The sequence below is a fragment of the Scardinius erythrophthalmus genome, assembly GCF_964197995.2.
Source record: "Scardinius erythrophthalmus genome assembly, chromosome: 21".
In the NCBI taxonomy this organism is placed as follows: domain Eukaryota; kingdom Metazoa; phylum Chordata; class Actinopteri; order Cypriniformes; family Leuciscidae; genus Scardinius; species Scardinius erythrophthalmus.
The window spans coordinates 36291066-36303565 of record NC_138241.1 but is presented as its reverse complement, the minus strand read 5'-3'; the positions used below and the strand labels follow the sequence as shown (position 1 = coordinate 36303565).

The following is a 12500-nucleotide window of genomic DNA, read 5'->3' as shown; positions in this document are numbered from 1 at the left end:
CAATCAGAACAGCGTGTGGGTGGAGTCAGCCAATCAGAACAGTGTGTGGGCGGAGTCTCGCGGCACCAGAGAGTAATCTCGACGGCACTCGCAAGAAAATGGATAAATAGCTACATCAAATTTTACAAATATTACACCATTTAAACATTATTAAAAATACATAGGCGGAGTTACTAAAACAATCTTTGTCAAAGAATACACTTGTTTGTTCACAGTTTGAACGTTCTTGTTTCCATTTGTTTAATTCCAAGATCTGAGGGGTTACAAAGCTACAAAGCTGGAGCACTAAATGATATTCAAAGTCACATGACACGCTTTTAACATTAAATAAAGCACATAAACAGCACCTGAGATCATCATCGCCACATTTTGTGTTTGTTGTTCCAGCGCGACGTCACAGAAAAATAGAAACCGTTTCTAAAATAGAATCGGCGCGTGTCGCTATCGCGGCGTCACGTTGCGTTAGGACACGGTGAGGCTCCGGTTGACATCGGTCACTTGTTCACACATTTACTACTTTCTACATGGTGAATGGCACATAGTGCACTATATAGGGGACAGGGAACGAATCAGACTGTGTAAATATGCTGTCCATTGGAGCGAATGAAGTCCAGAGACACGACACTCAGAGCGGATCATGTGATCGAGTCCCGCAGACCAGAAAAAACGTATCGGACACATTTGAATTCTGCACAGAAAGCGCTATGGAGGAGATTAGAAGGAAACTGCGGCTTTATTGAGCTCAACAGTTCTGGCTGAGCTGTGACGTAAACCAAACGCTATTGGCTATTTACACAAAGGGGTGGAGCTTATCGATATGTTCCGCCCTCTCTTCCTGTTTCAGTGTAAATTACGACAACAGGGGCTTTGGCACCGGATAGTTCTAGGAACGAGCCACCAGGATGGTTCCCCGAGAACTAATGGTTCCCTTAGGAATGTTTTCCTGGTTGTGTCCGCACCGCCAGTAGGAACTCTGAAGTGACGTGAGCCGCGCTTGTTGTTGTGACTTTTATTTTGATGCCACTGAGAACGACTGAACACACAGTTGCTCACATTCTCAATGTTTATTAGTTTACGGTCTGTCTAACAGCTCTGTCTAATACATTATTAGATAGAATTAGGCCTGTCGCGATAGTCGATAAATCAATTAATCGCACGATAAAAAAAATGAGCTCGATAATTTTTCCGGCCGCGATAATTCTATTTGCATGCTTGTTTGTTTTCTCTCTCTCTCTCTCTCTCTCTCTCTCTCTCTCTCTCTCTCTCTCTCTCTCTCTCTCTCTCTCTCTCTCTCTCTCTCTCTCTCTCTCTCTCTCTCTCTCTCTACCTCTCCCAAAGCGGCTGTTTACACCTGGCCACTTCATGCGTTTTCTCAGATGGGATAGCTATCCGATCGTGAAAAGACCAGGTGCATTTAAATGCCCTCCGAAACGCATTCGAGACGGATTTGCATCCGATCGCTCAAACCACTTCAGGAGGTGGTCTAGTTGGGCCGCATTCCAGACGAAACAAGTGTAAATGTATCTGGTTGTTGAAACCACATACCGGTATGTAAAGTGTACTCCTCCCAAAAATGCTTAAAAAAATAAACGTGTGAGAGCGTGTTATAGGCTATATGCAATGTTATAGTCAGATATGACGACGCTACTGGAACACGCATCGCCGCAGATGAGCAGCTAAGCTATTCATGCCAACGTGCAAACTATCGCACATCAAAGTGAAAGTAAGTCGCAGACGCTTAACACACAAACATCATCATTAAAAGTAAATTCTAAAGAAACGAAATTATCTTACCAGGGCTGTTACTGCTCTCTCTTATTGCTGTCTTTGATTTTGAAATTTTAGCTGATGATCAATAAAATGCAGCTCATATCTGTTGCTTTCTGTGACGTGATCTGCAGCGCGGGAATTGAAGATCGGATTTAAATCCGTATCGCAAAAACACATTGATGTGACCAGGCAGGTGTAAATGGAATCGTTTTGATAATTCAGATAGTCCTAGCTATCCGATCTGAGAAAACGCATGAAGTGGGCAGGTGTAACAGCCCCGCGTGTAATAGTATTTTCAGTGCGTAGCCTTCATGCAATAAAGTGCGTCTCGTCTTCCCGACAGTACACAATCACTCGGGCGTTTAGTCGACAAAGTAACAGGAAGGAGGACAGTGCAAAATGGTGTAATATAGCCTGTTGAGGCTTTTTTTTAAATTTGTTTACAAAGGTCCTAACTGGCTGTTTTGCCTATTATGGAATGTATCACTATTTATGTCTGAGCCTAATGTTTAATATTTTTGAAGTGCAATTTTGTTTGCATCCATTTTATTTATTGTTTTTGGTATTTATTCAAGTGAATTTTGTTGTTAACAGAAACAGAGTCCATTGCTTTTATTGTTTTTGGTTGTTTTGTTCATTTTTTGTGGATATTTAAAATGTTTTCCGTTTTCAATGTTTAATATTCTTAAGAAATAAAAGTTTATCGATCTTTGGAAAGGTGTACCTGCATTATTATGCCATTATCATTATATTAGATGAAAATGGTCTCAGAACGACAATATTATCGTTTATCGCGATAATTTCTTGGACGATTTATCGTCCAGCAAAATTTGTTATCGTGACAGGCCTAGATAGAATAGACAGTGATGAAGAGTTATTAGCGTATGGCGTGTGTTGCTGAGCAGAAATACATAATCATGTTTTGTTTGGTCTCGTCAAAGTCATGTTGGATTTCTCCTAAGCGTAAAGGTTGAGAGGTCCATCTATCACTGTTTTCCGTGTTCGTAGAGTTAGTTTCTGGAGTAAATATATAGGCTATAATCTGTGTGTTTAGCTTTTTTTTAAACTGGCGGGTTCTGGTGTTTCAGTGAACACTATCGTCACGGATAGTTCCTATAGTGCTGGTTTAGACCGAATAGAGTTCCTAGAACTAAAATCGTTCCTAGTTCCTGCGGTGCGAACGCGCCAAAAACCGGGAACTTCCGCCAATGGTTCTTATGAAAAGGTTCCTCCGGTGTGAAATGCCCTATTAACGTTTCAAGGCACTTCAGTGGGACTGTGTCCTCAAAACATTAACATAAACATCACTCATGGAATGTTTTGGTAACACTTTACAAGATTCATAATGTATTAGTTAACATGAACTAACCATGAGCAATACATTTGTTACTGTATTTTTTAAAGTTTGTTACCGTTAGTTACAGCGGCAGCTGGTGAAAAATATCTCAGGCGGGGGTGTGCCATATTCAGTCAGGTTCAATAGTCTGGCAACCATTGGAGCCATCAGGACTTTTAGCGTTGTGGCTCTTCCTCAAGATATCCGTCAAGCATCCACCCTTCTCTCATTCAAAAACCTCTTTCTCTGAATATTACTCTTCAGCTCACAGTCTGTAAATTCTACCTTATTATATGTGACCCTGGATCACGTCACCAGTCTCGAGTCGCACGGGTATATCTGTGGCAATAGCCAACAATACATTGTATGGGTCAAAATTATAGATTTTTTTTTATGCCAAAAATCATTAGGATTTTAAGTAAAGATCATGATCCATGAAGATATAAAACATTTATGTTTGTGAGTGAATGCAGCACAATCGTGAATATAAATGTAGAACTTTAAAGGAGATTTTCTCAATGATTTTTTTGCACCCTCAGATTCCAGATTTTCAATAGTTGTATCTCGGCCAAATATTGTCCTATCCTAACAAACCATACATCAATGGAAAGCTTATTTATTCAGCTTTCAGATGATTTATACATCTCAATTAAAAACCTAGCTTTGTAAGTGACCTCTGTGTATTACTTTCTGTCCTTGGTAAGTGTATTGTGCTTTGATGTTGATTTTGTTCTATTCCTTAACCCACAGTGTTTCTCTTAGAGTGTTGTTCCCCATGAGGCTTGTAAAGTGACCTTAGGTGTTGGAAAGGTGCTATATAAATGAAAATCATCATTATTATTATTATTATTATTATTAATAACCACCTAAAGGCAGTAATTATTTAATGCCAATATTAAAAGGTTGAGGCATTCTTTTCACACATTTTCACATATACTGGGTGCATTTAATATCTCAAACACACAAATATTGCCAATTTGCACCCTAGCGCCCTCTATCGGCCAGCCGCCCCTGGTTAGTTAATACAAATCCAGCTGTTAATTGTCTGTTCATGTTAGTTCACAGTGCATTCACTAATGTTAACAAGATTTTAATAAAGTATTAGTAAATGTTGAAATTAGTATTAATAAATATTAATAAATGCTGTGTAAGTGCAGTTAATTTTTAGTTCATGCTAACTAATGTAGATATCTAATGAACCTTATTATAGAGTGTTACCAATGTTTTTGACCTGAAATGTATCAGTTGTTTCAGATTTTCAGAGAACATTCAAAAGTAACATTCCAAAAATGTTTGAAGAATGATAAAATGGAATGTTCTCTTAATGTTTGCATAACAAAGAACAAACGTTTTGAAAACAATGTAAAAAAAAAAAGAAAAAACTGGTTGTTTTTGGGAATGTTTCTGTAACTTCATGGGAACAGTAGCGAAATGATCTTAGAACATATTTTTGGTTGCAAATATTCATATACATTCAAAACCCTTATCCAGGATTGGACTTAGAAAACCTCGAAAATCTTTTCTGAAAGTATATTTAAAGTCCACAGCCCATTTTAATTCCACAATGTGACGCATATTAAGAAATATTTAATGGTGTTTATTTTTCCTTCAAAAACTCACTTTGTGAAAACTGAATTCTGGATGTAATGAGACTTTAGTGAGTTTAACAAAATATGGAGCTTTAGTTCCAGAAGATCTGGATTGTGTTGATGTCCTGCTCGAGTCCTTTATCTCCTCTGCCTCTCATCTGGACGGTTTCCAGGGGAGAGAGAAGATCATTAATGCACCTGGAAACGAGGTAAAACATGTCATTGCAAATTCAGAATAAGATGTGCTGCTCGTAGACTGTAACCTAGTTACAGAAAGAGACAATTCTAAAGGGAAAAACACTCTTATTGTCCTTTACAGGAAAATACACAGCATTTACGGTCCAGCATATAAGAATATCTTAAGGTCAAATTACATTTCTATGAGAGACAAAAGTGCAAAATACTGACATTAAGTGTGCATATGCCTTGTACATCATAATAATGACATAAGAAGAATATATATATATACTGTATATAGGCTATATATAATATACAGTAGTCAACATTTGAAGTGGACAACTTTAAACTTGTTTGATCCACTTCAAATGTCGACTACTATGTATATATATATATATATATATATATATATATATATATATATATATATATATATATATATATATATATATATATATATATATACCAAATATCTTTATTCTGTATGATTATGCACAGTGTATGATTTTCCACATCGCCACGCCTTTTTAGAATAAATAAAGGAGAATTGCGGACATGTGGCATTTTGAGCCAATAAAATGACGAGAAAGTTTATTCACCCTGAGGGACAATTATGAATCCTGCTATGGCGAAGGCATAGCTCATGAATATTAATAACGGCATGATTACGTTGTTTAAAATTATTACTGGAGCACCCAGTCTGTTAGCCTCATTAATATTCATAAGCCAGCGCTTCCCTGTAGCTCCGCCCATCCACCGGCCAATCAGATCGGCCTTCTGGGAAACGTCACGGTTCAATGTTGAATATTCATAAGTCACGCCTTCAGCGTAGTACGACGCGACGCCGGGAGGAGGAACGCGACGCGCATCACAAGAAGTTACTTCATCCACTAACAGAACCTGTTGACAGCAGCACATTATCGCTGAAGTCACTCAAACTGGCTCTAATGCGCAGAAGTGCGCGCTTGGACGCGGACACGCGCATTGGGACAAAACTTTTCTTCACTTTTGGATAATAAGGATGAACCGAAGCGCGCGCATTGAGTATGCAAACATCTAAACTCGCGTATGATGATGCAGAAGTGGTAATATTTTGTTATTAGTTTTCGCACTGATCATTAGGGACCAATAGTGTTTGATCTAGCCTGAGATGATCAATAATTGTATCCCAGATTGGCTGGAAGTAACGTGACAGCGCGCGCTCTCGATCATCATCATCATCATCCTCCTCCAGTGCGCAATGAAGGCGCTGCTCGTGCTCGTGCTCGCGCTTGCGGGCTGCTGGAGCAGATACTGTCCTGACCTGATGATTGACAGCTGTCACTGCACGTCAGAGAGATCAAAGGAGTTTAATAGGCAGAGCGTGCGCGTGAAGGTTGTGTGTGATGATGCGGACCTGACGGAAACCATGCAGCCCGGCTCTTTACCCAACACAACAGTGTCACTGTGAGTAACACACACTTTACTTTAGTGTTCATGTGTGTTGATACCATGTGTGTCAATGGGTTTTTTGAACGTAGATATTGGAGAGTTTTTTAATGTTTTATTCTACAACATAAAATACATCAGTAATACACCCTTGAGGTCTTCTTAAAACTTTTACTTGTTTTGAAAACTGTCTGAATAAGGCTTCAAAATTCATGAAAGTTGTGATAATTCGTGAGGATTATCATGAACAAAACATGATAATTGTTTTTCCCCCAGGAATAATCCAAAAGCAAAATGGACACTTTTGCCATAGGATTTATTTTTAAAGTCTTCATTAACGCGTTTGAGAATCACAACATTACAAACTTTGATTTGAAGCAAGAAAGTATTTGAAAATCAGACAAAATGACAGAGAGAGAAGAATGTGAACTTCAATGAGGGAAAGAGCCGTTTTCCCATGAAGCATTGCGGCAACACAATCGAATTTAAATAAACAGAGAACCATTCAATGATTCATTTGAAGGTTATTACAGTATTGTGTTGAGTTTAATGGATTACCAAGTAATCAATGACTGTACTTTAATTATTTTTCCCTTGAAAAAGTAAAGTACGATATTGTAAATCAATCTAATGATAAAATTTATGTTTTTAATGTAACTTTCTCACTTTAAATCCTTTGGTCAGTTCAAGAATAATATATGCAACTTTATATTATTTATGTGAAAGTATTATAATGTCTATAGTATTGGTCAGCTGGTTGAGGTTGATATGGGATTTAGAAAGTAATTATTAATAAGTCATGCAATACTCTTTAGAGAGAGTAAATAGTACAGTAATAGTTACACTGTTGAAGATGGAAATTAATTACTTTCTAGTGTTACTTACCCAACTATATATATATATATATACACACACACACAAATATTGAAGTATATTGAGATAGGGAGATCACCCGATTCCTGGTCTTCATTGGAGTGGGCGGAGCTAACAAGCTGTTGTGACTCTGATTGGTGGAATTTTCTCTGTGGCATTATGGGTAATGTAGTTTTTCACTGCAAATTCCACTGGCAAACATGATTATTTTATGAACAAGTTGAAGAAATGTGGGCTGACGGCTTCAACAGAAGCAAACACCATCGATTAACAACCTTTAAGTCTTTAGTGCTTTATAAGTTATTGTTCAAAATACATTTTCCCATGGAGAAAATGACTGGAGTTTTTATTCCCGGATCCAACTGTTGTTCCGAGTCCAGACTCTTGACGGAGTTCATCCGATTGTTCTGATCCGTGGCTTGTTTTGGTTCTGGTTTGTCAGGAAGCGTTTTTCCTGCTCTAGGAAGCGTGACATTCATAATTCTGCGGTGACTTCCCTCGTCTCACTTTTGTCCCTGGGTCGAGGATAAATAAACTCTGTTCTCCTCCTCAGACTCTGGCTTCACCATGTTTACTGTAGTTCAGCTCAACCCTCATCATCATTCCCGCATCATTTCTCCAGTAAACATCTGGGCCGAGAAGTGCTTCATGTTTGATTCATTTAGTTTTACTCATTAAAAGCCTCTTTTATATCAACCGATTTTCTCATTTTTTAGTCTTTATGGTTGTAGGTTCATCTTCATTTCTAATTTGAGTTGTAATTTTTGATTTTATGGCTTAAAGGGGCTGATAATTCAACATGTTAATTCTCGTGTTCTTCCAAACCCGTGTGAATGATTTCTTCTGTTGAACACAAAAGGAGACGTTTCGCAGAATGTCCAAGTCCCTGTTTTCCATGGAACGAATGAAAGTGGAACCGGATTTTTACTGTTAAGCCTCAGAAAAGTGAAAAGCATCAAAAGGCTATCATAATATTAATCCATACATCGCATGCACTATATTCTATAAGTCTTCTGACAGTTGAGTTGTCATTTGCTGATAATCTTCACAGCGTTTCACTTTTGCTCATGATCAAATCTGGTGAGAAACAAACGGAAGACGAAGATTCTCAGTGACTTAGAAATGCAGAATCATAACTATACATGCATTTTTGTCAATTTTAGAAACATTAAGTTTTCTGTCTTAATATATCTTAAAATGTAGCCTATAATTCATTTTAAAGAAATCAATACTTTTATTCATCAAGGACGCATTCAATTGATCAAAGTGACAGTAAAGACATTTATAATGTTCCAAAAGATTCTATTTCAGATAAAAGCTGTTCTTTTGTACTTTCTGTTCATCAAGGAATCGTGAAAAATAAAATGTATCACGGTTTCCACAAAAATCGGATTTTATATTAATCATAAATGTTTCTTGAGCATCAAATCCTCATATTAGAGTGATTTCTGAAGGATCATGTGACACTGAAGACTGGAGTAATGATGCTGAACATTCAGCTTTGATCACAGGAATAAATTACACTTTACTGTTTATTCACATAGAAAACAGAGGATTTACATTAGAATAATATTTCACTGTTTTTACTGTGTTTTTAATCAAATAAATTCAGCTTTGGTGAGTAGAAGAGACTCTTTCACAGACATTTTGACCGGTATAATATATTTTAAGGAAAATTAAAGTATTTGTTTTATTGAATTCAATTAATCTTTTGTCACCTTGACATTGAAAAAAAAAAAAAGGTAAGAAAACACGTGCGGGTGAAGGTTTATATTTGTAGGAGAACTATATTCCTCTGATTTGGTTTTGTGGGTTTTTGCGCTATATTACATCAGTTATGAGTATGATATCTCGCTGGACTGACGCCGCTTCATTATGAATGTTTCACATCGTTCTTGACGATGATCATAACGTGACTCTCCTCATGTTAGAAACGCCGAAACACACTCGCGTTGATGCTGAGTTCCACATGGATTTGGGATTAAGAAATCGATACGGTCATCTTCAGATAGGGCTCATTTATATCAGTGTGTGATGAAAATCTTTCCCAGAATTCATGAAAACTGTGTGTAAACCGTGTCAATGATGTCATCATTTACTCACTGTTTCAGATATGAGACAGTTTTAGGAAATAACAATTTAGTGCACAAACACGACCATTCACAAGTGTTTCAAGGCTGCATTTATGTGATCAAAAATACTGTATAATAGTGAAATATTATTCCAGTGTAAATCATCTGTTTTCTATGTGAATATACAGTAAAGTGTAATTTATTCCTGTGATCAAAGCTGAATGTTCAGCATCATTACTCCAGTCTTCAGTGTCACATGATCCTTCAGAAATCACTCTAATATGATGATTTGATGCTCAAGAAACATTTATGATTATTATCAATGTTGAACACACTCATATTTTTGTGGAAACTGTGATACATTTTATTTTTCAGGATTCTTTGATGAATAGAAAGTTGAAAAGAACAGCATTTATCTGAAAGAGAAGGTGTGTTTGTGAGTCTCGTTCTCTCTGATTATCTCTCAGACGCAGGCGTTCGCTCTCAGTGACGTAAACGCATCAGATGAAGCAGTAAATGAATTTTAATTCCCGTGACACACACTGATACGCTCCGTCTCATAGACGCTAATAATGAATCTGTCTGTAAACCCAAGAATGTGTCTGAGCGAGTTTGGAGAGTCGACTGTCTAAAAATGTTAAGAAAGGAAAACAGAGCGTCTGCCAAGGAAGCGTTAGCGGCGCGGCGCTCTCGAGGTTATTTAAAGTGTCATAAGACGCTAGCTCTCCTAAAAATCATAAAACAGTGATTTCTGGATTGGCTGAACGTGTCGAATCCACAAACAGTTGAGAACATGTTGTGAGGTCTTCATATCTGAACTTATTTAAAGTCCCCCTGTGGTGTAAATCCAGCTTTTAATGTTGTTTATGTGTCTATGTGGTGTTTTTAATCTGCTTAAAGCATGTGTAAATTCATAAGTCGACAGCATTGCTGAGTATTTCCTCCTTAAAACTGCAGTGAACCAAAGACAGTCTCAAAAACACGCTTTGAAATCGCTGGTGTTTCTGACGTCACAAACTACCTTGTAACCAATCAGATCAACGTGTGATCGCCAACCAGTGGATCTCTGAGCTGAGTGAGTGAGTGGAGGCGGGGCTCATTTGCATATTCATAGAACCACGCATACTAAATGAGGCAAGGGTGTCGAGTTACATTCAAGATATTTTAAAGGAGAACTCCGGTCAATTTTAACATTGAGCTAATTTTTTTAAGTAATCGATTGCCGAGTTCACGCGCGTGATCATAGGTAACTAAACCTAAGCGCGTGAACTCGACAATCGACTACTTTGGACTTCGACTGAAAACAGGATGTAAACACAGGTATTTGCGCTGGCTTAAATAACATCACTTTTATTAATATCTTTCACATCTACTGCAGTCAGATTCACTCGTGTTCACTCTGAAGGAATCACTCACATTAGCTGTGCACTTGTAATGACACATCAAGGATGTTAAGAGGCTAAAAGCAGGTTTAGTACTTGCCCCATTGAAGTCAACAGGGTGCAAATTTAAAAAATAGAATAACTCGGTGTAGGCAACACCGATTTTTGTCTTTGTTCTCTGTACTGACAGCACTCCAAATGTACAAAAAAATGAGCTCAATGTTAAAATTGACCGGAGTTCTCCTTTAAGACATGAAGACATTTTTTAAGGAAAAAATGTTTAAATATGTCATTTTGGTGATTGACTACAGGGGGACTTTGAAATCAAGATACATTTCCTGGAGAAGCAAAATCACTGAAACGAATCAAAATGAAGTTAAAACAAGGATAAATATCTGCCTTGTTTCCAATTTTAAATTAATTTTATTCCCATTGGTAGATATTTGTTCTAGTTTTAAGCTTAAACTCACTTCATTTTGATCATTATTTTAGAAAACAAGACTAAGCGTCATATCATCATGATTTGTGAAGGATCATGTGACACTGAAGACTGGAGTAATGATGCTGAACATTCAGCTTTGATCACAGGAATAAATTACACTTTACTGTATATTCACATAGAAAACTGATGATTTACACTGGAACATTTCACTATTTTTACTGTATTTTTTAATAGAAGAGACTTAAAACATAAAAAAACTTTTGAAAGACAGTATAAATGTTTTAAATAGCTATTTATAATTATTTTGATATTTTCCCCTCTTAGTTTAAACTGTGATTTGATACTGTATGTATTGCATGAATGAGTTCAGGAGGTTTGATCTTCTCATTACAAATAATCTGCTTTTAAGTGATTTTATTATTACTTATATAGTTTAATTGAACACATTTAATAAGGGTTATTCATGTAAATATCTCCAGCTGCACGCTCAGGGCTGGTCATGATCGTGGGTGGTTTGTTTGGCTTTAGCGCTGAAGTATGCTGTTATTTCGGTATGTAGGAAAGCACTACTGTAAATGATTAGCATATTCCTGATGCTAATATGGTACAGTAAAGTACAGTTCCTCATACTGTGTCCAGATTCTCCAGTTGTGGCTCTTGATAGTGTGTGTTCTGCTGCTGTTGCTCTCAGACTCATTCTTCAGCCTGTCGTCGCTTAAGACTCTACACACACACACACACACACACACACACACACACACACACACACACACACACACACACACACACACACACACACACACACACACACACACACACACACACACACACACACACACTCACACTCGAGCTGCAGAGCTAAATCTGCTTCATGTCCAAGGTCAATGTTAGTGCGTATGAAATATGTTATTTTGGTTAGCTGTTCCTAGTAACCTGATATTATAGGAAAACACTGGGACTGGAGGCTGGAAATCACGGATCTGTCCGCTCGCGATGTTTGTAATAGTTGAGATTGAGATCTTTACTCGACGCGGTCGCTGTGATTGGAGCCTGCGGGCCACCGTAATTCAGCATATTTTTATTCTGTCGCTCTTATAATAATAGAGCGGCACAGGGGTGTGTGTGTGTGTGTGTGTGTGTGTGTGAATGATGTCAGAACAGACAGTGTTACAGTGAACAAACCCACAGACACACTAAACCCAAACACTTCCAGAATAACACAAGCTTCATTTAAACAGCGAGTAAATGTTATTATTGTGTGAAGAGGACGAGGATCAGTGGAGACTCACTGTTACTAGAGATTCCCTAGAAACATTTACAGTTATCCATCCATCCATCCATCCATCCATCCATCCATCCATCCATCCCCCATCCATCATCCATCCATCCATCCATCCATCCATCATCCATCCATCCATCATCCATCCATCC

At 37.6% G+C, this 12500-nt stretch overlaps 1 protein-coding gene across 1 annotated transcript in view; it reads left to right on the top strand.

Annotated features, from left to right (window-relative positions):
- The first annotated feature begins 5752 nt into the window (after positions 1-5752).
- Positions 5753-12500, top strand: part of LOC308681702 (adhesion G protein-coupled receptor A2-like) — a 95779-nt gene continuing 89031 nt past the window's right edge. The window contains exon 1 of the mRNA XM_081350787.1: positions 5753-6318. Within this exon, the coding sequence (XP_081206913.1) occupies positions 6113-6318 (206 nt within the window). The 5' untranslated portion in view covers positions 5753-6112. The remainder of the gene's footprint in view (positions 6319-12500) is intronic.